Source organism: Primulina eburnea, chromosome 6 (genome assembly GCF_022965805.1).
Source record: "Primulina eburnea isolate SZY01 chromosome 6, ASM2296580v1, whole genome shotgun sequence".
Classification (NCBI taxonomy): domain Eukaryota; kingdom Viridiplantae; phylum Streptophyta; class Magnoliopsida; order Lamiales; family Gesneriaceae; genus Primulina; species Primulina eburnea.
The window spans coordinates 36,507,104-36,531,204 of NC_133106.1; the positions used below are offsets into that span (position 1 = coordinate 36,507,104).

General features: G+C 34.7%; 4 protein-coding genes and 1 pseudogene across 8 annotated transcripts; 1 reads left to right on the forward strand and 4 right to left on the reverse strand.

The window, feature by feature from the left end:
• Positions 1–337: 337 nt before the first annotated feature.
• On the reverse strand, positions 338–4,124 carry LOC140834884 (uncharacterized protein At4g19900-like). The gene is made up of 5 exons (XM_073200073.1): positions 2,860–4,124; positions 2,560–2,709; positions 2,145–2,279; positions 820–1,014; positions 338–624 (listed from the first exon to the last, which is right to left on the reverse strand). Exons 1-5 carry the CDS (start codon positions 4,059–4,061, stop codon positions 438–440), a joined length of 1,869 nt encoding a protein of 622 aa, XP_073056174.1. The 5' UTR covers positions 4,062–4,124; the 3' UTR covers positions 338–437.
• A 598-nt stretch (positions 4,125–4,722) lies between these two features.
• LOC140834889 (14 kDa zinc-binding protein-like) lies at positions 4,723–7,674 on the forward strand. 3 transcript variants are annotated; one of them, XM_073200078.1, is made up of 6 exons: positions 4,723–4,870; positions 4,961–5,062; positions 5,400–5,483; positions 6,041–6,188; positions 6,609–6,726; positions 7,424–7,674. In XM_073200078.1, the coding sequence occupies exons 1-6, from the start codon at positions 4,848–4,850 to the stop codon at positions 7,489–7,491; spliced, it is 543 nt and encodes a 180-aa protein (XP_073056179.1). In that variant the 5' UTR covers positions 4,723–4,847; the 3' UTR covers positions 7,492–7,674. The 3 variants fall into 3 exon arrangements, with proteins under 3 accessions (XP_073056179.1, XP_073056181.1, XP_073056178.1); XM_073200080.1 differs by having other exon boundaries at positions 4,734–4,870; positions 4,958–5,062; positions 6,041–6,098; XM_073200077.1 differs by having other exon boundaries at positions 4,737–4,870; positions 4,958–5,062.
• Positions 7,675–7,724: 50 nt separating this feature from the next.
• Positions 7,725–13,200, reverse strand: LOC140834888 (uncharacterized). Of its 2 annotated transcripts, XM_073200075.1 has the most exons (5): positions 13,085–13,200; positions 12,697–12,807; positions 9,218–9,697; positions 8,961–9,122; positions 7,725–8,876 (listed from the first exon to the last, which is right to left on the reverse strand). In XM_073200075.1, the coding sequence occupies exons 2-5, from the start codon at positions 12,785–12,787 to the stop codon at positions 7,780–7,782; spliced, it is 1,830 nt and encodes a 609-aa protein (XP_073056176.1). In that variant the 5' UTR covers positions 12,788–12,807; positions 13,085–13,200; the 3' UTR covers positions 7,725–7,779. The 2 variants fall into 2 exon arrangements, with proteins under 2 accessions (XP_073056176.1, XP_073056177.1); XM_073200076.1 differs by lacking the exon at positions 13,085–13,200 and having other exon boundaries at positions 12,697–12,849.
• A 4,516-nt stretch (positions 13,201–17,716) lies between these two features.
• Positions 17,717–21,233, reverse strand: LOC140834890 (uncharacterized; annotated as a pseudogene).
• A 1,642-nt stretch (positions 21,234–22,875) lies between these two features.
• On the reverse strand, positions 22,876–23,759 carry LOC140834892 (small ribosomal subunit protein eS28x). Of its 2 annotated transcripts, none has more exons than XR_012118779.1 (2): positions 23,646–23,759; positions 22,876–23,227 (listed from the first exon to the last, which is right to left on the reverse strand). XR_012118779.1 is itself a non-coding variant. In XM_073200082.1 (2 exons), exon 2 carries the CDS (start codon positions 23,207–23,209, stop codon positions 23,012–23,014), a length of 198 nt encoding a protein of 65 aa, XP_073056183.1. In that variant the 5' UTR covers position 23,210; positions 23,646–23,734; the 3' UTR covers positions 22,876–23,011. The 2 variants fall into 2 exon arrangements, 1 of the variants encoding a protein (XP_073056183.1); XM_073200082.1 differs by having other exon boundaries at positions 22,876–23,210; positions 23,646–23,734.
• Positions 23,760–24,101: the final 342 nt, after the last annotated feature.

Here is a 24,101-nt window from a genome sequence, read left to right on the forward strand (position 1 = left end):
ATTAAATAAATTTAACACCTAATAATATTGATAAAAATAATAATAAATCATATGAAACATAAATTGATGATAGGAATAATAATGATGTTCCAAATTTCATATTTGTACGTGGTAATTGGGTTACAACAGGAAAAATCATACGTTTTAGCAAGCTTTTGAGAATTTACAACTATTAACTAAGTGTATACTCAAATTCATTTTACATGTCTCGATATTGATTGATAGAAACACACTTGCGATCATCTCCAAGGATCACAAATTTTAATATGTAGGAATGTGAGCCAACATGTTTCTAAATATGCATAACTCCCTTGTTCAAAAAATTAAAAATATACGCCCAACAACTCGATCATTAAGGTAACTGCTAATGGCCATCTTTTTATATCAAACTGAAATTTTATCGAGATGTATGTTATGCTATACACAGACACTGTACATTACAACACGTCAGAGCATTTGATACAAAACTGGTTAAGAAGCCTAAAAATAAGGCTCCCAGACTCTGGAATCAAAGAAGAAGTTACACTGTTCCAGAAATGAACAGTCATCGACTCATTTAGAATTTTCTTGAAGAGGCCATCTTGTTCAAGTTGCTTGGTATTTGTTGCTGGTGCACTGAAGTATCTGCCAAGCCAACAAATGTTGAGAAATAAGTCTGAATCTTTTCAACGACATTAATTCAGATTTCTAAAAGCTGTCTACATTGATTTCCTTTTTAAAAAAACCAAACATGCAAGGCATGCTTTTATTTTATGAAATAGAAGAAACTACACACGTATTGGACTAGGCCAAACCAACTAAATGCTTTACCCAGCATACCTCAACATCGTACTTTCACTAATTGGGAAGAAGATAAAAGAGGGTTGCAATAGGAGTTCTTTCTTCATATCAACAATATCTTTATTTTTCGAAAAATTCTTGGCTACTCTGCTTAGAAGATCAGCTCCATTCCATCGCAACAGGGTATCATCGTATGATGCATAAAACTCTGTCAAGCATTCCATAATAAAAGGACTGCAAGAAAGGACACAAATCATTTACTGGAGATGGCATCCACATAAATACAAACATTATATGAACAATCCTGACTAATAATATCTCGCATTTGCCTTCAACCTTTTTAAAATCTCACATGCTATATGGAATTAGGCATGTAGATCCGTTTCCTGTTCTATATTTACTTAAGGGCATGAACATCTCATTCATCCTGAATTTAAACCTCAGCTAGAACCCCAAAAAAATCCCCTATGCACCTACGCATGTTTTCATTTTATTATTGTGCTCTTGAGCCCCAGTTACGCATCCAATGGATTTTCCCTGCCTAGCTAACTATTGACCTGTAGTATACGTTCCTCTAGCAAAGTTCACCCCTTCGTGTTAATAAAAAGGTGAATCAAAACTTGAGTCTAGATTCTATATATTTCCCAGCACTCTATGTCAACGGCGACAATCGGTACAACAAAAACAAAAGTGCAGAACATAATTAATGATGTGATCAAATGAATAATCATTTGTCCATGCCTACGCAGAAAATGGGACAGAAAAATAAGAATGCAATAGGTGTTGAAATTTAATTTTCACGCAGATTGTAAAATTAACAGTTGTTTCTCTTGCAGCTGAAAATACAAAACAAAACTTTAATTATATTTTATATATGTCTGCAAGCAATAAAGCAAATAAACAGGAGCTCTTCACAAATATCACAAGTAACAGAAGATAAATCTCAGTGAGCCATACAAGAACATGAAAATAATTAAAACTTGTCGGTATTCATCTTACGACCACGTAACTTCAGCAAAGAAACTTGAATAAGAGCACCCACCCACGTACGTAGTGTTGAAAAGGGGACATTACCCATCCTACAGACTACAACAGATTAGCAGCATGAAGAATGCCATGATGGTGGTGATTATATCAATACCATGATTCCTTCCATTCTCAAAATTCAACAATCTGACCAAAGCACACCAATTTAAAACATACAGGACATATTTAAGATAATAAAGGAAGCAAAAACGGCCAACAATACAAACAATGTACTATAGGACAGGTAAATTTCATCGTGTAAGGAGGAATTTAAGTTACTTTAAGAGTGACACCAAGATTTAACAAAACTCGAGAGCAGATGCAACATTTGTTGGTACCTGTGCTTTCTAAATGACATCACTGCACCATTTAAAGTTTTTTCAGCAAGTTCATTCTCCAGTCCAACAGTGTTATTGAGTTCAGATAATGGCTTCAACACGATGATGTCAGAATCAAGATAAACTCCACCATATCTAAAGACCACAACAAAAGGATTAGCAATGACTGATTGTGAGCTGGAAAAGTCACACGAGAATTTCTGATTTCTCAGGTGATTAAAAAATAGTTGTAACAATTAATATTTGTTGTTTTAGTGTACCAACTGGTCTTGGCAATGAAATACACCGGGTATTCCCAAGTAAATTTCATGGCTTATTTCTTACTCATGACACAAAGAATACCAGAGAAAAAACAGCCGAACACATATTGTGTTCGAATTAACACGTCTGTAGATACATATTTTCAATTGCTTACTTGTAAAGAGCAGCGAGTCTCACAAGTTCGCTATAGTGAGTCGGGTAATTCTTTGAATTCTTCCATTCTTGCCACACAGAAGCAAATAAGTGAGTTGGTGTATCTTTCAACAGCTCATCGAGATTTGGCATCACAACAGCCACATTATAACTGGACAAGGCAACAACCTTTAACACAGGCATTTAGTTCCTATAATTTATATGTAGAGCATCCAAAGTGCGAAGTTGTATTTTGGCTGAAACAAATGTGCAACCTATAATGCGATACATGACTCTGTGTTTGAAACCAACAAGAGATTACCCATGTTTAACAAATTCACCGAAGAAATTGAGCTCTATCGTTTCAGAGAACACCACTACACATGCACGTCTGTGATGATAGAGAATGCTCTCCAACGCCCTCTGCTGTCGAACACCAAACATCCACGGTGGTGAATTCCACACCGTAAAGACTCTAGTCTTACATTTTACTCTTCGGAAGAATGCGTCCAAAAAGTTCCCAAAAGATAGCCTCCCATCCAACCCTGGATAGTAACCCCATCTCTTCCCATCTGCATGTAGCTCTTTACTCGAACCCTCGGCACTCGTTCTTCTACTAATATAATCATTATTTAAAGTCTTCCTCTCCGTCCTCTTCGCCTGAATATCAATATTTTCACCCTTTCGTTCGAGATTTGCATTTTCAGATCCAGAAATGGCCAATGGTTTCTTGATCAAGAATGGGGTTCTCTTGAACTCATAGAAAACACCCTTTTGCAAAACTTTATCACCTTTAGTCAATCCTGTTAACCCGGCTCCATCGGGATCTTGCAAAATTGGATTATTCAAGGGATTCAATACCTCAATATTGGATTTGAATATTCGATCCCTCCGTAAAAAGTTTCCTTTCTTATCAAACCATTCACCCCACCCTTCCCTCAACACCGACCCTTTCAACAACAAGGCATCTTCAACTTTCCTCACTTCACTCAATTTCTTACGCAATTTATCGTCCACCAAAACATCATCCGACCCAAACGCGGGCGCGGATTTGTCACTCTCAAATCCTAGATCTGATGCGAGTTTCAAATTGAAGGGAACATAATCTTCCCACTCCTCAATCGAGCGTTTATTGTAAACTCTCCGCACAACGCCACTGACAGGATCAAAAAAGTAGTAGGGGGAAGAAATGGCGGGAGTTTGATTCTGGAGGGAGTCGTCGTCCTCTTCTTCGGTGAGGATATCGTCAGTGTTCTCAGAAACGGCATCGTCCAACTCGTCGATGCGGTCATCATTGGGATTGAATGAGCTGAGGGAGTCATTATCAAGACCATCGAGGAGGGGGTCATACGAAAGAGTGGAATCTAAGGAGAGCTGATGTGGGTGATTAGGGGAGTGTGAGTTGAAAAAGGCAAGGCGGCTGTGAAGTAGGGAGACGGAGAGGAGAAGAAGCACCACCGCGATTAAAGCGCAAATGTGAGTGCCATAGCGGGGACGGCGGCGCGTTCGGAGGTGGCGAAGCATGTGACGCTTCAGATAACAACACGAAACAAATTCCCGAAAACTAATAGATAATTGCACCAAATCTTTGTTAAAGTTTCCAAAAATCAATTTAATTTAATTAATCAAATATGTTAATTACACCTTAGGAGATTTATTGAATTTCATGATTAATAAATTTAATAAATACACCAAATCTTTGTTAAACTTTCCAAAAATCAATTTAATTTAATTAATCAAATATGTTAATTACACCTTAGGAGATTTATTGAATTTCATGATTAATAAATTTAATAAATAAACATGTGACACCAACTTTGAATATAGAAGATGTACTTTAAAAAATATTTAAATAAGTTCAGATTTTTTTTAAGTGTTTTCATGAAAATAAAAAAAACAAATGATTATGATGTATAGATAAATGTTAAAAAAAAATTTGTTTTAATTTTTTAAAAATTTAGAAATAAAAGTGGAGAAGACATAAATTTCAAGTTCTAATCCATGAGATTTTTTAGCCAAACGGGCTCCAACTGAACACAGAGAAAAGGAACCAAGAGAAATCAATGAAGAGGCAATGGGTTAAAAACTAAATAGGGCTGGATATTCAGCTACCAGACCGACCCCCAGTAAGGACATGGGCCAGATTGGGCTTCTGCCGTTGTTCCGCCCCTGGCTTTGGATAATCCTATATATATATATATTGACACACACATATTTATTTACGGCCAAACCTCGTAAATTTCGTCCCTGGAACTGGATTTGCCAAGCCCTCACTTTGCGAGCGCTCTTTGGAATTTATTCTGATTATCCATGAATTCCCTCTCTATTTTACGGTAATTTATCTTCTTCTGTATTTTATTCTCACATTTTGTTCAGTTGCCTGGAATTCGTATGAATTGAGCTCCCTCGTGTCGTTTTAGCAGTGGCCCTTTGCTAGCTGGCCGAGCGGTTGGTTTTGGTTTGATCAATGCATCCAAAGTTACTGCGAAGAATCCATCTTTCCTACTCTCTCGCCTCCCTCTTCAGTTCGTTGTCTTTTCCCTGCCTATGTTGTTTGCCTACAGTTGAAACATGTTCTTCATTTCTTTTGAAAGATTTTTGAGCTAGGAAGCTCGTGATGTGGTAATGTTTTATGTAGCAATTGCTCAGTTATAAGAAAAAGTTACTAATTTCATTTAAAAAAACTTTTTTAAGTTTCTTTGCTGACCCAAAACTTTCGCCTAAAAAAAGCTTTTTCCCTTTTAAGTCATTTACACAGAGAAAGAACGAGTTCTCTTGCAGCTACCCGTGATTAGTTTCTTTGTAAATATTGACGAACTTAACAGGTTTTTGTTAACCATGCCTTTATCGTGTATCTTTCAGTGCCTTCTCATCTATACGTGCAAGTGATGAAGAGGCCTCTGCTAGGGCTGCTGCTCTCAATGCTGATAGTGAAGCACCAACAATGTATCAACATTTATTCTGGCTGATGAAAATAGTGCATTGATTCATTTCACGTGAAGTTTTTCCTATTTTTGGATGAAAATATCCGTGCATAAGTTCAGGCAATTTTATATGGTTGAGATTGATTTTGTTCCAGTTTTGGTTCCTCGTAGTTTCGAATTCATGGCTTTCCATTTCCTCCTTCCTCCTTAATATCAAGACTATTCTTGTGCTACTGTTCTTCAAGAGTTGGGACTTGGAATCGACAACGAGGAAAGATGAAACATTATGCATTGACCTAAACTTGTAGGGATTTTGAAATGCTGTATTGATTAATAGTAGGTTCTTGTGAAAAATCTGCTGGGGTTCATCCTATTCAATTTTCTTTTCGTCCTTTTTAATACTATCACTTTATGTGTTTTTCGCGTTCTATTACACCCCCTAGAAATTCTAGAATTCCCTCAAACTCATTTATTAGGATATTGAGTTTCACTTGTTTTTTTTTTTTTTTTGTCATTGTATAATATTTGTATTTACTGTCTGAAGTGTGTCTTGATGCTTTACCGTTCATGTCTTTCAAGATTCGACAAGATTATTGCAAAGGAGATCCCTTCAACCATTGTATATGAGGATGAAAAGGTACTTGCTTTTCGAGATATTAGTCCACAGGCTCCTGTTCATGTTCTTGTCGTACCAAAGTTACGAGATGGTTTAACGCATCTTGGGAAGGTGTGTCTTCCTTCATTTTACTCTGTCACTATTGGTTGCTTCATATGCTTAATGGATGTTATACGTGGTTCACAGTTCATACTTTAAATTATTTATGCTTACGCCAAGACATAGCAGCAGAAAGGTGGTGAAATATGTATGAATTTGACTTTTAGAACAATATTCAATATCTGCGTAAAGGATACAGTTTGCTGTGGCAACTGTTTATGATGATTATTCTTTGATATCGTACCTTTGTTGTGTGCTATCTGCTTGCAACCAGCATTGGCCCCATTATGATTAGATATTATTATTGATAATCAAGTGATGTTACTTTTTTCACCATTTATATGTCAGTATGATCATGGAAGAGAAATCATACTAAGATTTTTAGATTCAGATCGGTGATAGACTTTAACGAGAATTGTTAGTGTTTGATAGGCAGATCAAAGACATGGAGAGATTTTGGGTCACCTTCTTTATGCTGCGAAAATAGTGGCTGAGAAAGAAGGCATCATAGATGGTTTTCGTGTTGTTATTAACAGTGGCCCATCTGCTTGTAAGTTTCACTCTATTTTCCCGATTATTTGCTCTTGACTGTGTAGCTGTATGGGCACAAGAAATAAGTGAGAATGAGTGTCCAATTCCCTATGCTCAAAGCATTGTCAGAAGAGGGAAAAATTTAATCCTGGCCCCCATATTTGGTCTCGTATTTGATTCTCATCATTGTATTATTACAAACCTCATCATTCATCCTTTAACTTCCATTTTGTTGTCACATTTTGTTCCCATCATTTAATAAATGTTCAAATTGTCCCAATTTTAGCCTGAAAATGTCATCCTCCTCCCTCTTGTTAATGTTAGTATGTTACGAACATGTTTTCAAATGATTTGGCACATTGGGATTGGGTTGAAATGTCTTTCTTTTTTGTTATTGTAAGGGTAATATTTCAACTCATGGAATATGATAGTATACTACCGAGCCTGAAAAGCCCAAAGGCATTAGCACAATAATATTACACCAGTTTCTGTAATGCAGATGATAAATAGCAACCTTAAAATGATCACTCAGCCCTGTCTAACCTTTTCAAACAAAGGGATCATCCCGGCAAGAAAATTAAAGTATCACTGTTTATTCCAAGGTCACCTTACCACTTATATGTAATAAATTAATAAATGGATTGAAGTTGTGATGTATTAATATTTACGACCTGAGCTATCCAAAAATGATAACATCGTGTTCTCTTTAAATTCAGGTCAATCCGTGTACCATCTCCACTTACATGTGCTTGGAGGGAGACAGATGAAATGGCCGGCTGGGTAATTTTTACCAGTTAAAGGTGGATCACTAAATATTCATTTTGAAGATAAGACAACTTTGTGGCAAGTGTAAGGATCTTCATTCGTCAATAACATCTTAGAAAGGCAACTTAATGTTGTTGCTCGTGATAATAGGAAGCAGACAGTTTTTTCTATCGATAAATAAAAACATATAGATTTAATTACACTGACCGTACCCAAATTATAATACAATCCTAACTAGGTACTCTTGCTTTCGTGGCACAGGAGGTGCGGTCAATTTATTCGTATTATGCAAATTATAGGTAGCTAGCTATGACAACCGCCTTTTTGAAAGAAATAACCACTTGCAACTATAGGTACTACGTAGTATGGTAACTAGAAGAGGATACTTTAAGGCTATAAACGTGACCGGCACAGTAGCAAAGAAAAACAGAAGAACAGTTACTGGTGCTAATCCGTGTTGATAGAAAATAAGACAGGTGCCGAACGCAACCATCATCGCGGCTATGGACATGAAAAGGGATGCCACCCCAATCACTATCCAAAAAGGCAATGACTCCAGGAAATCATTTTCTGCATAGCGGGACGTCAGTATGGACAGAAACATCAGCATTGATGTCAAAGAGGATAGGGTTGCCACTGCCTCAGAGATAGGAAAAACATAAAAAAGCCTCTTGTGCTGTAGACTTGGAGAACCGGCATCGTCGTAACCACCGGGCACTGTAAAGGCAGTTGTGAAAACAACCGTGGCAATTAGCATCGCAACGAGCATGCATGATTTGGCCGTCTGCTTCATCATTTTTTCACCTTCTTTCATCAAGCCTTGGTGCTCTGAGATGAACACATCGTGTGGTGTTTGGCCTTGATTGTTTTCCATGTTTCTGTATGAGTGTTTGACTAACTTTTCGACTTCCTTAAACCACAATACTTCTCGTTGCATCTGAAGAGCTGCCCCTGGTATGAGATTGAGCTGATTTTGAGGGGCTAACCTGCCGGCCAAGTGCAATATGTTATTGCCTTCAGCGTCTATATATGTTAGTATCAAATCTCTGACACCGTGTAGTTCATATATCAAATTGAAGCATCGGACATGGCGATGCAAAACAGCTATATGAAATATGCTGTGTTTGGACTCGTTGACTTTGTAAATGAAATCCGGATAACGACCAATCAGCTCGACCAAGAATTCATCATTTGCTGATTCTGCGGCTGTAAAGAGCAGTTTTGCATTAGCGTTTCCAAAAGCTTCCGTATTATTAGCTTGTCCGGTTTCGATATCATTTTGTTGGTGGCGTGATGCGGTTATAATCCACAGATAATCGAGCAATGTATATGCATCACACGATTCGTCATCCACATCAGCTGGCGACAGTTCTTGCTTCGGCCACTTCATGTTATGAGGTAGCACTGGAGATCAAACAATAAAAATATCATTTAGCAACGTATAGGTAATTACAAAAAATAATGAAATATATTTGCAAAATCACTAACTTGCGCGGGCAATGGTTTTCCAACTGAGTCCTTGTTGCATGGTGTCTCTAGGGCCACGAAAGTGTGAGGGATCCCGTGCAAGCACTTGTAAAGGTGTCTCGCCATTGCCGTCTTCGACCCCAGCTAGCGTGTTATTTTGTTGTAAGATTTTCATAGCCAGATCTGCATCCATGAATTGTTTAGCGGTTACACATATTGTCCTAAAATGTTTTTTTTTTTTTTTCAGAATCTAAAATGAACCCGAGTTAATCACTCACCATACAACCCAGAGGCGATGGATGTCGTGAGAAGCTCAATTTGATCGCTCTCATTCCACATCTCAAAGCCGGATAATGGGAAGAGATAATCGCCCATGTCGTGGTGGCCTGAAAATGCCGCCATATAGAGTGGGGTGACACAACCATCACCATGGATCATGGGCAATTTTTTGTTCTTCTGTAACATCAAAATAGCGATATGGACATGCCCAGCGACGGCAGCAAAACTGAGTGCAGTGTGTCCCTTCTGATTCTTTATTTCCAGTACAAGGGAAGATTGGTCGCCCATCTTTTCCAGTAAATTAGCTACAAAAGTGTGGTGTCCTTCCAAAGCAGCAACATGTAATGCAGTTTCCCCCCCTTCTGTTATGCGAGATTTACCCAACGTCATATCGTTGGCTAACAAGCTTTCAGCAGCTTCCCAGTCACCCTTCAGTGCAGCTTTGTGCAGTGGAACACAAGCACTAAGATATCTTCCTTCTGCGTGCGCACAAACCAACTCGACCGTTAATATCTATCTATATATAGTATTTATCAAATTTAAACTTTCTTTACGGACAAACTTTTGTATTGTGGTAAATATTTTTTATAATTATCGAATCACTCCCTAACAACCATACAATAATATACACCGTATTTTTCTTTTACACTTTATTTTTCTCATACCACTTTAATTTAAAAAGAGTATGTCTCATATGAGATGAGTCGATCTGATAAATATTTACGCTGAAAACTAATAATTTCAACATAAAGAAATTTATGGATCAGAATGTGTCAAATATATGTCTCATTAAATTGACATGTGATAAGAATGTCAAAATAGGCTGGCTGGACGAGCCAGCCTGCAACCCGCCATCAGACAGGTGTGGCAAATGAGCGACGTAACCATGGTTCGTCGGAACGGTTGCGATGCTTGGAACGGCAACCACAGTTCCAGTTTATTATGTTGCGGAACGGTCACGAATTTATAAAAAAAATTAAAAATTTAAGAAATTAGTAAAAACTGCACAAATATTACTAGCATTAATAATATTCTATCATAAATACATATGAATAAATTAATTAAATAGTTTACTATTTTTAAGTAGATGTTGTCATAATTTTAATTTTATGTTTTGAACTTAGATGAAGAAATAATGAATAAATTATGAAAGTTAAAAACGACACAAAAATATAAAAATGTAAATACTTAAAACAAGCCACGTAAAATATCAAAAAATCGGATAAAAACCGTTCTGTTCCACCGACATATCACCGAAAAACGGCGTTACGAAGCATCCAACGTTTTTGCCCAGAACTTTGACTCGGTGAATGCCATTCTCGTTCCGGAACGGTCGTTCCAGCGAACCATGGACGCAACCTGAACAATCTTAATTGGAAAAACTGCTAATTTTTTAATAAAGAAAGTCTAAAAATAATTTGAAATGTTAAAAATAAAAATAAATTTTAATCAAATTCTTCAACTAAAATTTAAAAGTATTGTTGTGAGAAATTAATAAAATTAATTAGTTAAATAAAGCATGAAATTTTAAAAAAATACTATAAAGTTAATTATCATTAAAATTTATTTAAAATAAGTTAGATAAGACTTAAAAATATGAGTGGGTCTCATGTGAGACCGTCTCACGGATCTTAACATGTGAGACCGGTCAACCTTACCCATATTCACAATAAAAAATAATACTCTTAGCATAAAAAATAATATTTTTTCATTGGTGACCCAAATAAAAGATCCGTCTCACAAATACGACCCGTGAGACCGTCTCACACAATTTTTTGCCTAAAAATATATATCTAACAAACTTAAAAATACAATTTTGTTAAAAATAAAAAATAAAAAAAAAATCATATTCTAGAGGATCGTTCCAACCCACCATAACTTACGGCCCCCGCAAGCACAACTCGTTTGGCCAGCATTTGGTCGGCCTCCAAACGGGTTGAGATTTTCCCAACCCAGTCCGCCTCAATTCTATGGAGGGGCAGGCTAACACGGCGAGTTCAATCTAATTTAATAAGTTTAACTGGCGAGACAGCTTAATAGGAGTTTTATGTTAAAACTTTAAAAGAAAGTTTTATTTCGAGCTGCTGTTGGCGTAAATGGTATGTTCAAGGTGTCAAACTAGTCATGTATGTGTATTAAAACTATATTCAATCTTTTATGAATTTTATGAAAATTTAGTGGAATTCAAAATATTTTTTTTATTGTTTTAATAGTTGTGATATTCGATGTTGACTTTTAAAAACTATATAAAAATTTAAAGTTATTCAAAATTTTCTAGACCAAAATTGCTTATTTACCCTATTTTAAAGCAGAATGTTAAATAGAAAACGGTGTTAAAAAAATTGTTTTAAAGTTTGTGTTGCTTCAGTTCAAATTATTCTCTTTTTTAAAATTATTTCTAACTATTGCGTTCGAAATTGTGAATGGAATATATATGTTAAAAAATGAACTTTTAAAATAATTTTCAGTGGACTCGAGTTGATTTATAAATCAATCAATAATGATAATACAATCAACAAAAGTCATATAAATTAAAAGACATAATATACGTCATATGTTTTGTCGATCAGTACGCCACAAGTTATAAAATTAATTGTGAGACTTATAATATACATGCGAGGGGATCCTACATGCATGGTATAGGATAAAATTAGGATTTTAGTATTGTAAGTTGACATGTTTTGGATTTTAATTATGTAATTTGTCAAAATTTAGTTTTAACTTAGTAAGTTGGATAATTTTTTGTTTATGATCTTTTTTTTTTTTATAGGAAATAACTCAATTCAACGAATATTGTTTATTTGACATAGATTCTCTTTTGCACGGCTCATATGATACAAATAAAGTCTATATTACATACATTAAAATAAACAAAGCAAAAATAAAGGAAAAAATAAACAAGAACGACACTCAATATTTAAAATATGAGGAAAAAATCTTTTCATTTTGATTATCTTGATTTTAAGATATGTGTAGAACCGAGCATTTGGCGTTTTACTAAAAATTATAACTAATAATAACAATGCAACTCAATTTTTTTAAACCATACGTATAGCAGTTCAAGTGTCACGTTTTAATTATTCTGTCCATTAAAGACATTTTTTTGCACACTAGCAATCTCCCAATTGCATTTATTGCAATCAATGAAATCAAATTCGTGACTTTTATTCAGATACAAATTTTAGAATCAAAGGTTTGTCGTTTTACCAAAAGTGATAGTTGGTGGTAACGTTACAACTCAAATATTTTAAACCGCAAGTCAAATACAACGTTTCGATTACTCTGTCCGTCAGTGTCGATTATTGCACACCAACAATAAGTAATAATGTTATATTATCGTCATATGAGTGAAGTAGGATAACATTAATATAAAATAAAAAAGTATTATTTTGAATTTAATATTTTGGACAAACGAACAAATACTAAAACAAAAGAAAATCTAACTGTATTAACCGAAGTACCAATACGTAGTACTTACGAGATGATGAAAGAAGCAGACGAGTTGCTCTCCGTTCGAGCCGCCTTAGCTTCTCATGGTTCGCTTCTTCTTTCGATTGGTAACCACCCATTTCTCTAATCAGTAACACACCTACATATACATATATATGTATATATATTTAGGGCATGCATGCACGTTAATAATGATCATAAAATACAAATCAATCTGTTCTCGATCAAATAACATGGGATCGTCACATAAAATATCTATAATCTCAACGTGCTGCATATTAACATAGCCCTAGCCGGATAACACTTTTTTCGCAGACGGCGGAGTGAAATTATATGTGAGTGCACGTGTATTTGAAACTGTTATGTGAAGAATGAAAGGATGTTAATTAATAAACGGAAAAGGATTAGTTACGTACATAGCGAAGAGGAAAATGATGGCGTCGAGTTTTGCTTTCCTTCACTGCAGGCTTGACTTATTTATCACTTGAAGGAGCGGTGATCAGCGCGATTTTGGGAGTTTCTTTCTAATTGGGTTTTGTCAATGCAGAAACTACCAACTAATTTCACATACATACATATATACTAGCTACTCTGCACACGCGGTGCGTGTGTGTACAATTTTTTTTTATAATTATTTATGGACTAAAATGAAATTTGACAAATTATCGAGGTACTAAAATGCTATTTGAATAATTGTAATAAAAAAAATAAAAACAAAAATGTTTTTTGAAATTAAAAAAAAAAAACAAAAATGTAATTTTGATATCAAATAGGGGCAAAATAGGGAAACCAAAAAACAGACCAAAGACACCAAAAACAGTTATTCTAATATGCTTAAACTTAATAAATAGTAATATATATATATATATATATATATATACAATTTTGATATATATATATATATATATATATATAGTTTTGATATATATATATATATATATATCAAAACTATATATATATATATATATATATATATATATATATATATATATATATATATATATATATATAGTTTTGATATATATATCAAAATTGTATATATATATATATATATATATATATATATATATAACCAAATAACCAATGCTGGCCAAGAAGATTGTCCAAACGACATAACAAAAATATTTAAACAATTTACAATTGCTATATTATTAATCTAATGGGGATTTGGTACTCGTACGTGATCAAGTCGTTCCTAACCTCAATAATTTGATTGAATTCGCCTTGAATTATATATATATATATATATATATATATATATATAATATATATATATATATATATATATATATATATATATATATATCATATTTGTTCCTTAAATATTATTTTAGAAGAGACAATTGGGACCCATTCTTGAGGCCTTTCCATAGCCGCCGGAAGAAAAAAGAAGATATATAATCAAGCCAGAAATTTCACAGAAGGCCCCCATGTTGGAACATCCACCTAATTTTTTAAGTCTTCTATTTTAAGTCTTCTTTCATCTATTTTATATATATATATATATATATATATATAAGATAACAAGTCTATATATATATATATATATATATATATATAGACTTGTTATCTTATATATATATATATAAGATAACAAGTCTATATATATATATATATATAGACTTGTTATCTTGCACCCCAAGGGTGCAGGGTAACAAGGGCGACAGCACAGCTGGCGCCCAGCTGGCGGCGCCAGCTGTGCTGTCGCTTTTGTTTTTAATTTTTTTTTTAAAAGTAAAAAAAAAATTTGATTTTTTACAAAATCATACCAACCTTTTCAAAAAAATATTACAAAAATCTTATTCCTGTAATTCTTTTAATTTTTTTTTTTACTTATCAAACAATTATTTATTTTCTATTTTCATTTTTCCTGATTAAATTGATGCAAAATTCGAAAATTTAATTTATAGATATGCTGGCTAGTTCGTGGAAAATAAGATAATATGTTTGAGTCATTAATTAATTAAATTCCCAGAATGCGACCAAATTTAAACAACAGAAAATAGATAAGATACGTATAATCAGGCCACAATTGAATGTCAATTCAATTTTATAAATAAAAATAAAAAAAATCAAAAATACATCAAGATTTATAGGACAGCCACCGTTAATCAGGAAAAATGAAAATGAAAAATAAATAACTGTTTGATAAGTAAAAAAAATTAAAAAGAATTGCATGAATAAGATTTTTATAATATTTTTTTGAAAAGGTTGGTATTATTTTGTAAAAAATCAAAAAAAAAATTTACATTTTTTGAAAAAAAAAAAAACAGCACAGCTGGCGCCGCCAGCTGTGCTGTCGCTCTTGTTAACAAGTCTATATATATATATATATGTATATATATATATATATATATATATATTGTAGATGTATAATTTTAGTTGGTCTTCAATCCAGTTCTATCTCAAAACAATAAACATAGGAGGCGGATTTAGGATTTTAGTTATGAGAGATCGGTCGTTTACAAATGGCAGACAAAAGATTGAGATATAATGAACTAATTCGAACCAAGGTGTAATAGAAGGGGAAAAAGAGAGAGTTGAGATAAAAGATATTTGAAACTAGTTAATATATAAAACATTGTCCACCCGTCGAGACGCATGCTATTTTCATTTATTTGGGCAGTTTCTAACAAATTAATAAATAGTAAAAAAAGCGAAAAAATTTGTGGGTCATGAATTCTTTTTTTGACAATCCACGTGTCATAAACATGATCCCGGGATTTCCTATATCATGGAGTCTTTGATAAATTTTTAAACTTGAGGAATACTCTGCTCAATATATTTACATTTTACAAAGAGCTGTAGTTAATGAGAAAAGACATGTGTCAACATCAAATTATAAAGAGTAGGTTTCGTGTAAGACGATATCATGAATTTTTATCTGTGAGACGGATCAATCCTATCGATATTCACAAAAAATAAATAACACTTGTAGCATAAAAAATAATTTTTTTTTCATGAATGACCCAATAAGAAATCCGTCTCATAAAATACGACATGTGAGATCGTCTCACACAAATTTTTACCAATTCTATATCAAACTACTAGTTAACGCCACACTAGTAAAGCGGAGTACCCAGTATGTGCACATCATGATTTGCCCATAGGAGCTCAAAGCTCAGAGCTGAGCGAATGGATCTATCTTTCGACTAGGTTTTCTTTGTTATGACGAAGTCACCCACTTTACGTTCCATCTTTGATCCTATGCTAGATCCGCCAATGGAAAATATAAATCAATTAAGTTTCTTGTTTTCTTTATTTATTAGTTTGGTTGGGTGTGTTATAATGGATTTGTGAGATATTAAATTAATAAAATATAATTTAGTTTAATTAGTTGTTTAAATATTTTAATTAAATCTTAAATCCATTTCATAAAACCAACTGATTTATTATTGATGATTCCTTCCTTTTACTGAATATGTATATAGAGTTTATATGGTCTCGAAACCAAATACATACATACATACATACATACGTATCAATTGAAGAGATTCGAGAACCTAATAATTATCTATACTATATATAATATTTAAGTTATAACAGAAAAATGATATACTTTTTGTTGTAATTTTATCTTCAAAATTAAAGATGTTAAAATGAGTTAGTGTTGGGTTTGGCCCAATATTTTCTCTGACCCATTACTATGGCCACCCTTATTTATATATGGGCTATAGGGCTTAAATCAATAGAGACGCTCCTTCCATTCTTTCTTCCGGTAGCCGCCAACGTTTTTCTTTCTTCCCAAGAAAATTGTGAGCTGCCGATTGAGAGATGAGAGAACGTGAGTCTTGAGAGAAGAAAAAAGGTTGCATCGTGTGTGTCTTCCTTCGGTGACTGAGAGTCTTCGGTGTTCTCTTTGCTTTGTGCTATTCTGTGTGTTTCTCTCTCGTTTGTTCATGTTACAGGAAGGGAAATCTTTGTGGTCTTCGTCTTGGTTCACTGTTTATTTGGAGAAGTCAAAATCAGTTCGTCTGAGCCCGAGTTTATCCTAACATATTATATTCTATTGTTTCCTGTTGTGTTGAAACTTGCAGGTTGTCCAGCAAGGTAGAGGCAGCTACAGCATCATCGGTGGACACTCCTAACAGTTAGATTAGTTGGGTCGATCCACTTGCTATATAAAATATGTAGGTTGAGTTGAATTAGATTGACAATTTCTTAATCCATCCAAATAACAGACCGACCCATTCTTGTTTAATGGTGGGTTGCGGAGGGGAAACCTGCCAAATTAATTTTCGATTTTAATTTCAATTGTTTTTAAAACGATTAGTAATAAAAAAAAAAATGACTTGAATGATAATTTTTCTAAATATTTTACTATCATTCAAAAAGATTTTTTCCTAATGAAATTCTTTGTTTTTTTATGTGTGTAGGACTCTATACAAAGAATAAAATCTAGGGGAAAAGAAAATAAAAGAAGATAAAACAACATAGCAGCTCGAGAGAGAGTCATGCATAAAGTTATTGATTGTCGAGTTGTACAGGAAAACTGAGAAGTGAGGATTTCACGTGATTAATTTACTCTGTTTTGTTGTGTTGTTGTAATATGTTGGAGACGCTCGAAGGCAACACTCGTGCAAAGTGTTTGTGGAACAGTTACTTGTGGCTTTGGGATTTTGGCAAATACAATTGGTGTATCTGTGATTTTGTAATTGTTTAGTTGGATGCACTTTACTTCCTTGACCTGATAAAGAAGAATGTTTTCCGTAGTTTCACTGGTATTAATTTTGTAAACTATTTACAATTTTCTATTGAATATTTTGTCATGGGACAACACACAAGTTTTATATTTATGCATGATTTATTCTATCTTGTTTTAATCTTAAAATTTTATTTGTGTGATTAACTAATTTATTCCGTTATATGTTGCGGATAAGTGTTACGATGCCTCTGAACACAATATCTAAAATTCGATAAAGATAATCTAAATATTTTATGTACTTTTACTTTAAAGAAATGAACTTTCAATAGGCATGCAGCGTATTACAGGAAAATTTGGACAGACGGACGACTCAAGCACACAGCATAGACATCAGTAGAAAGTCTTGACGAGTTCAAACTTAGACTGCACAAGACATGTCCGGTACTTTAGCTTTCGGGACACGTACTACAGGAGATGCAATCAATTTTTTATTTAATTATAGTATATAAATTATAGCTAGCTAGGACAACAACCTATTGTTTGAAAGAAATAACCTCTTGCAACTATAGGTACTACGTAGTATGGTAACCAGAAGAGGATACTTTAAGGCTAAAAAATGACCGGCACGGTAGCAAAGAAAAACAGAAGAACAGTTACTGACGCTAATCCGTGTTGATAGAAAATAAGACAGGTGCAGAAAGAAACCACCATCGCGGCTATGGACACGAAAAGGGATGCCACCCCAATCACCATCGAAAAAGGCAATGACTCCAAGAAATCGTCTTCTGCATAACGGGATGTCAGTATGGACAGAAACATCAGCATTGATGTTAAAGAGGCTAGGGTCGCCACTGCCTCGGAGATGGGAAAAACAAAAAAGAGACTCTTGTTCTGTAGACTTGGAGAACCGGAATTGTCGAACCCGCCAGGGACTGTAAATGCAGTTGTGAAAACCACCGTGGCAATTAGCATCGCAACTAGCATGCATGATTTTGCCGTCTGCTTCATCATTTTTTCGCCTTCTTTCATCAAGCCTTGGTGCTCTGATATGAACACATCGTATGGTGTTTGGTCTTGATTGTTTTTCATGCTTCCGTATGATGGTTTGACCAACTTTTCAAGTTCCTTTAACCACAATACTTCTCGTTGCATCTGAAGGGCTGCCCCTGGTATGAGATTCAGCTGATTTTGAGGGGCTAACCTGCCGGCCAAGTGCATTATGTTATTGCCTTCGGTGTCTATGTATGTCAGTATCAAATCTCTGACACCGTGTATTTCATAAATTAAATTGAAGCATTGGACATGTCGAAGCTTAACAGCGATGTGAAATATGCTGTGTTTGGACTCATTAACTTTGTACAGGAAATCTGGATAACGACGAATCAGCTCGACCAAGAATTCATCATTTGATGATTCTGCGGCTGTAAAGAGCAGTTTTGCATTAGCGTTTCCAAAAGCTTCGATATTATTAGCTCGTCCTGTTTCGATATCATTTTGTTGATGGCGTGATGCGGTAAGATACCACAGATAATCGAGCAATGTATATGCATCACAGGATTCATAATCAGCATCGGCTGGCGACAGTTCTTGCTTCGGCAACGTCATGTTATGAGGCAGCATTGAAGCTACTGTACACATATTCGGATATAGACAACAAAAAATATCATTTAGGCTTTAGCAACGTATTGGTAATTACTAGCATGATGAAATATATTTGCAAAATCACTCACTTGAGCGGGCAAAGGTTCCCCAACTGAGTCCTTGCTGCTTGGTGTCTCTAGGGCCATGAAAATGTGATGGATCCCGTGCAAGCACTTGTAAAGGTGTCTCGCCATTGCCGTCTTCGACCCCAGCTAGCGTGTTATTTTGTTGCAAGATTCTCATAGCCAGATCTGCATCCATTAATGTTTAGTAGATATACATATTGTCCTATCATATATATATATATATATATATATATATATATATATATATATATATATATATCATTATGAGCATAAAATGAAACCGAGTTAATTACTCACCATACAACTTCGAGGCGATGGATGTCGTGAGAAGCTCAATTTGATCGTTCGCATTCCACATCTCAAAACCGGATAATGGGAAAAGATAATCGACCATGTCGGGGTGGCCTAGAAAAGCCGCCATATAGAGTGGAGTGACACCTCCATCACCACGGATCGTGGGCAAATTTTGGTTCCTCTGTACCATCAAAACAGCTATATGGACATGCCCAGCGACGGCAGCAAAACTGAGTGCAGTATTTCCCTTTTGATTCTGTATTTCCAGTACAAGGGAAGATTTGTCGTCCATCATTTCAAGTAAATTAGCAACAAAAGTGCCATGCCCTTCCAAAGCAGCTATATGGAATGCAGTTTCCCCCCCTTCTGATATGCGAGAGTTACCCAATGTCATATCGTTGGCCAACAAGCTTTTAGCAGCCTCCCAGTCACCCTTCCATGCAGCTTTGTGCAGAGGAACACACCCACTCAGATATCTTGCTTCTGTGCAAAAACCATCTCGACCGTTAATTTTATATATACTATCTGTATTATTATTATTTTATTAAGTCTGAGACACTTAGACTCTTAGAGTTTGGTGTCATGGTCTGTTTTAATAATTATATATATTAATAAAATGTTAAAATTTTAATTCAATTTATATGTAGTTCAGTGGTTAAAGTCATTGTTTTTTGGGTTTATGTTATAAGTTCAATTCTTTCTGAAGTTATTTTTTATTCTTTTATTTTTCAATTTTTTTTTTTAATTTATATATCAAAATTACAGTGTAGTCTCTCATTATTTCTTATAATTATATTTTGATCCTCATTTGAATATAAATCAAATGAATTATAAAAAACATTATACAAGTACGCAACGCGTGCGTCGATGCACTAGTATATATGATGAATGAGCAATATATATATCAAATATAGCTTAACTTGAATCCACTGAAGCCTATATATTAGAGAAATTATTTTAATCTCGTCCGCATGCAATATTTAGGTATCATTCAATTGACAAACGTCAAATAAAAACGCATAATATATGTTTTTTTTCACACCCCACAAGTTATAAAATTGTAAAGCTTATAAGATGTACGAAGGGATTATGCATGCATGTTCCATACGGTATAATTAATTTCTGGCCCAGACGGACCACTACGCCCACCTCTCACCCACCCACTTTATTTTAACCATATAACATTTTTTGTTCTCGATAAACCTTGGATCCATTTGTATCTAGCTACAATTAATAGCTTCCTAAGATTAATTTTTAGAAAAGCAGATCAAAAAATCAATGCATGAGCAGTGGCTCTCTCAAATGTAAATATAGATAAAATTGATATGTCTCACGATTAAAAAAAAATTTGTAGTACTTACGAGATGATGAAAGAAGTTGAGTCGCACTTCGTTCGAGCATCCTTAACTTCTCATGGTTCTCTGCTTTGGATTGGAAACCTCCCATCTCTTTAATTCATGTGCCACGTCGAATCCATAACACACCTATACACACACATACATACATACATATATATATATATATATATATATATATATATATATATATATATATATTAATGATCGATCATCAAAAACAAATGGTAGCTCAATACGTACCGGCCGGCCGGAAGGATGGAGCGAAGAGAAGAACGATGACTGGCAGAGTTTGGTTTCCGTCACTGACTTATTTAACAACACTTGAAGGAGTGAGGGAGGACCGTGGTTGGCAGTTTCTTTCCAAATGTCTTGGTCAATGAATGCCGAAACTACCAAGTAATTACAATATTGTCTCCAAATGACCATCCAAGTCAGGTGAATTCAATCCAATTATTGAGCACGTACGTAGGGACATCACGAGTATGCCAAAGCAAATAGCACCTATATATAAAATTAACGAGCTTTGGTTTATTTGTTGATATTGAAAGAGACTTGATCCATGTTCGACCTTCTTTGAAATTTCTTGATTAAAAAAGAAACATGAAAGTAATGGAGGCCGTCATGTCTCATCTAATCTAATTTAATTATTAAAACAATATTGATGAAGTTTGTGTTGTGGGGCAATGTTTATTCATTTTTTTTGTTTGCCTCCGATCACTAATTAATTAATTTATAGTGATTTCTGCATTAATTCATCTTCCATCAATTTAATATATTCTATACTTGTAATCTGCATGGACTATTTAAATTAATAACATATACATTATTAATTTTATGTCATGACTCAACTTATAAGTTTAGGAAACTAAATTAATATAATACAATAATTTCAGTATGAAATCTCCGACACCGTGGAGTTCGTATATCAAATGGAAGCATTGGACATGGCGACGGGAAACAGCGATATGCTGTGTTTGGAGTCATTGACTTTGTACATGAAATCTGGATAACCAAGAATTCATCATTTTCTGATTCCGCGGCTGTAAAGAGCAGTTCTGCATTAGTGTTTCCAAAAGCTTCCGTATTATTAGCTTGTCCTGTCTCGATATCATTTTGTTGATGGCGTTTTATACCACAGACAATCGAGCCATGTATATGCATCACACGATTCTTTTAATGCACATTCCCTTCACTAATTTCAGTTGCGAGTTATTGTAAACCGATAACCAAGAAATATACTCAAATTCAAATACATTTTAGCTGTATAATGCACAATTGGTATGTTTAAAAGCAAGGGCTTTTGTCGCATTTGATTACTTTTTGAACTTCCACAGTTTCCTCTGGTTCTTAGTGAAGCTTATTGTTCATGATTTTATATGTAACTTTGAAAGGTTCACAAGGGTATGCAGGAACTGTCCCTATGATCATACGGCAGGATCCTCTGGCTGCAGCTGCTGAACTGATTGCGTTCCTGGAAAGTCTTTGTAAACAACCTGAGGATTACTTGTGCTATGATGTAAGTGCACAGCATCTACAGTAAAAACTCTCGCAGGATCCCTTATTTGCACTGTTGGAGAAATTTCAACATGGCCAATTGCAAGTAATGTAATTCCTGGGCAGGCAAGCACAATAGGTCCAGAAAACTCATCTATGAAGAACTTCAGAAAAATGAGATTTTATTTTATGTTACTTTTAACAGGTAACCTTTACTGTTGATATTCGTGCTATGGATGACCTAGGACGAGAATATATTATCTACGAAGTGTTGAACAGAATGCACCGAATATGCGATAGGCATTCACTCCTATGCTGTTATCGAACGAAAGATATGAGATTTGGGTCCTCAATTGTCTTGATACTTGTGCCAAGAGGTAAATTATGGCACACTTGAAAGTTTCGATCATTTCAGCATGATGCCAATGGAGTGATCTGCGACCCTGGTTTAAGTTGCAAGCTAAAACCAGCTGCTGTTGCTGCTTTGAAACGAACGAGTGGCGAGAATCCAGATGATGTTCATGTATTGATGAGTGGAGCAGGACATGACACAACGGCTATGTCTCATCTAACTAGGATGATTGTTATTTTTAGATGGTTTGTTCGTGTTGTTGGTAATGAATGATATAATTGTTTTAGGTCGGGATGCTTTTTAGACAACCCCATACATACATATGGGAAAAAACCCGCGATCAAAACAGATTTCATCCAAATTCAATCAAAGCAAAAAAGAAGCAGGCAGTGTCAGCTGCTGATGTCTGGAAAATACCAACAAGCTTACATCAACATGATCATATAAAACTAGAATATATAGATATCTCGTCCTCACCGCAACCTGCGTGCCTCTCTTTCGGACTCGAGGAGAGTAAGAACATCACCCTCTCTAACAGGTCCCTTCACGTTTCTCATGATAAATCGGTTCTGGTCATCAATAAACTTGACTCTCACTTGGGTCACTTGCCCACGGGACCCGGTCCTTCCAATCACCTTCACCACTATCGCATGCTTGATCTGTGATTCCATTCTTCAAAAGCCAAAACACTGTCAAATACATGCTAAAAGTGAGTGGTGAACAGTGATAATTGCAACAGTGGAACACAATAACTAGTGGCATCCAATACTTGTTGCTCAAATGACTAAAAGATTATCCACGCGTAGAATTCGACAGCAATAACGATTTTTTTTTTTACTTTGAACATGTTTCATTAATCAGAAATTCAAGTTACGCAAAAAATACAGATCCAGCATTCTGAAAAAAACTTTACCAAAATCATACAACGCCGACAAATGATAACACAAGATAAAAATTACATAAACACGTAGAGTACAAGTCAAAATTTAAAGCGTAGGCAACAATAATCATCCGAGAAATACTGTTAAAACGAAAAAAAAAACAAACAAATAAATCAAGAAAGTACAACAGAAGCCAATGATCACTAAGAAGAGAAATCGGAATAACCTGGTCGGAGGAGAAATTTGGCTGCAAAGAAGACACTCGACGGCCGAGAGAATTAGTTCACGGAATATGGTTAAATTTGTAACCCTAGCTATGTATTTTATCGTAGAGTTTGGCCACAGAGCCCACTAAAACAGATTGTTGAAGCCCATGAAGAAAAAAATATTATAATTTGAAGCCCAATTAATATATTATTGAAGCCCACCAAAGGTAGAGAATATTCTGTTGAAGATTTGAAGCCCAATTTTGAATACATTGTAAAAATCCTTCGAATATACATGCATCTAAAAACCCTAAATTTTTTTTTTGTCTCATAATTTACTTTATTTTTTTAAAAAAATATTCCATAAAGATGTAAATAATAAATATATATCATGATTCTTGTATGTTCAAAGTAAATATTCACTAAAAAAAATGTTGTTTAACTACAAAGGAACCCACAAACCCGACCCGTTCATC

Excerpts from the sequence above, each read along its gene's own strand:
- LOC140834889 (XM_073200077.1), top strand. The coding sequence starts at position 4,848 with ATGAATTCCCTCTCTATTTTACG. Across the intron at positions 4,871-4,957 it reads AATTCCCTCTCTATTTTACG|CAGTGGCCCTTTGCTAGCTG; the intron begins GTAATTTATCTT and ends GTGTCGTTTTAG. Across the intron at positions 5,063-5,399 it reads CTCTCTCGCCTCCCTCTTCA|TGCCTTCTCATCTATACGTG; the intron begins GTTCGTTGTCTT and ends TGTATCTTTCAG.
- LOC140834888 (XM_073200075.1), bottom strand. The coding sequence starts at position 12,787 with ATGGGTGGTTACCAATCGAAAGAAGAAGCGAACCATGAGAAGCTAAGG. Across the intron at positions 9,698-12,696 it reads TCTGCTTCTTTCATCATCTC|AAGGAAGATATCTTAGTGCT; the intron begins GTAAGTACTACG and ends GTGCGCACGCAG. Across the intron at positions 9,123-9,217 it reads CATCGCCTCTGGGTTGTATG|ATCTGGCTATGAAAATCTTA; the intron begins GTGAGTGATTAA and ends TCATGGATGCAG.
- LOC140834892 (XM_073200082.1), bottom strand. The coding sequence starts at position 23,209 with ATGGAATCACAGATCAAGCATGCGATAGTGGTGAAGGTGATTGGAAGG.
- LOC140834884 (XM_073200073.1), bottom strand. The coding sequence starts at position 4,061 with ATGCTTCGCCACCTCCGAACGCGCCGCCGTCCCCGCTATGGCACTCAC. Across the intron at positions 2,710-2,859 it reads GGTGAATTTGTTAAACATGG|TTATAATGTGGCTGTTGTGA; the intron begins GTAATCTCTTGT and ends TGCCTTGTCCAG. Across the intron at positions 2,280-2,559 it reads AGACTCGCTGCTCTTTACAA|ATATGGTGGAGTTTATCTTG; the intron begins GTAAGCAATTGA and ends TGTGGTCTTTAG.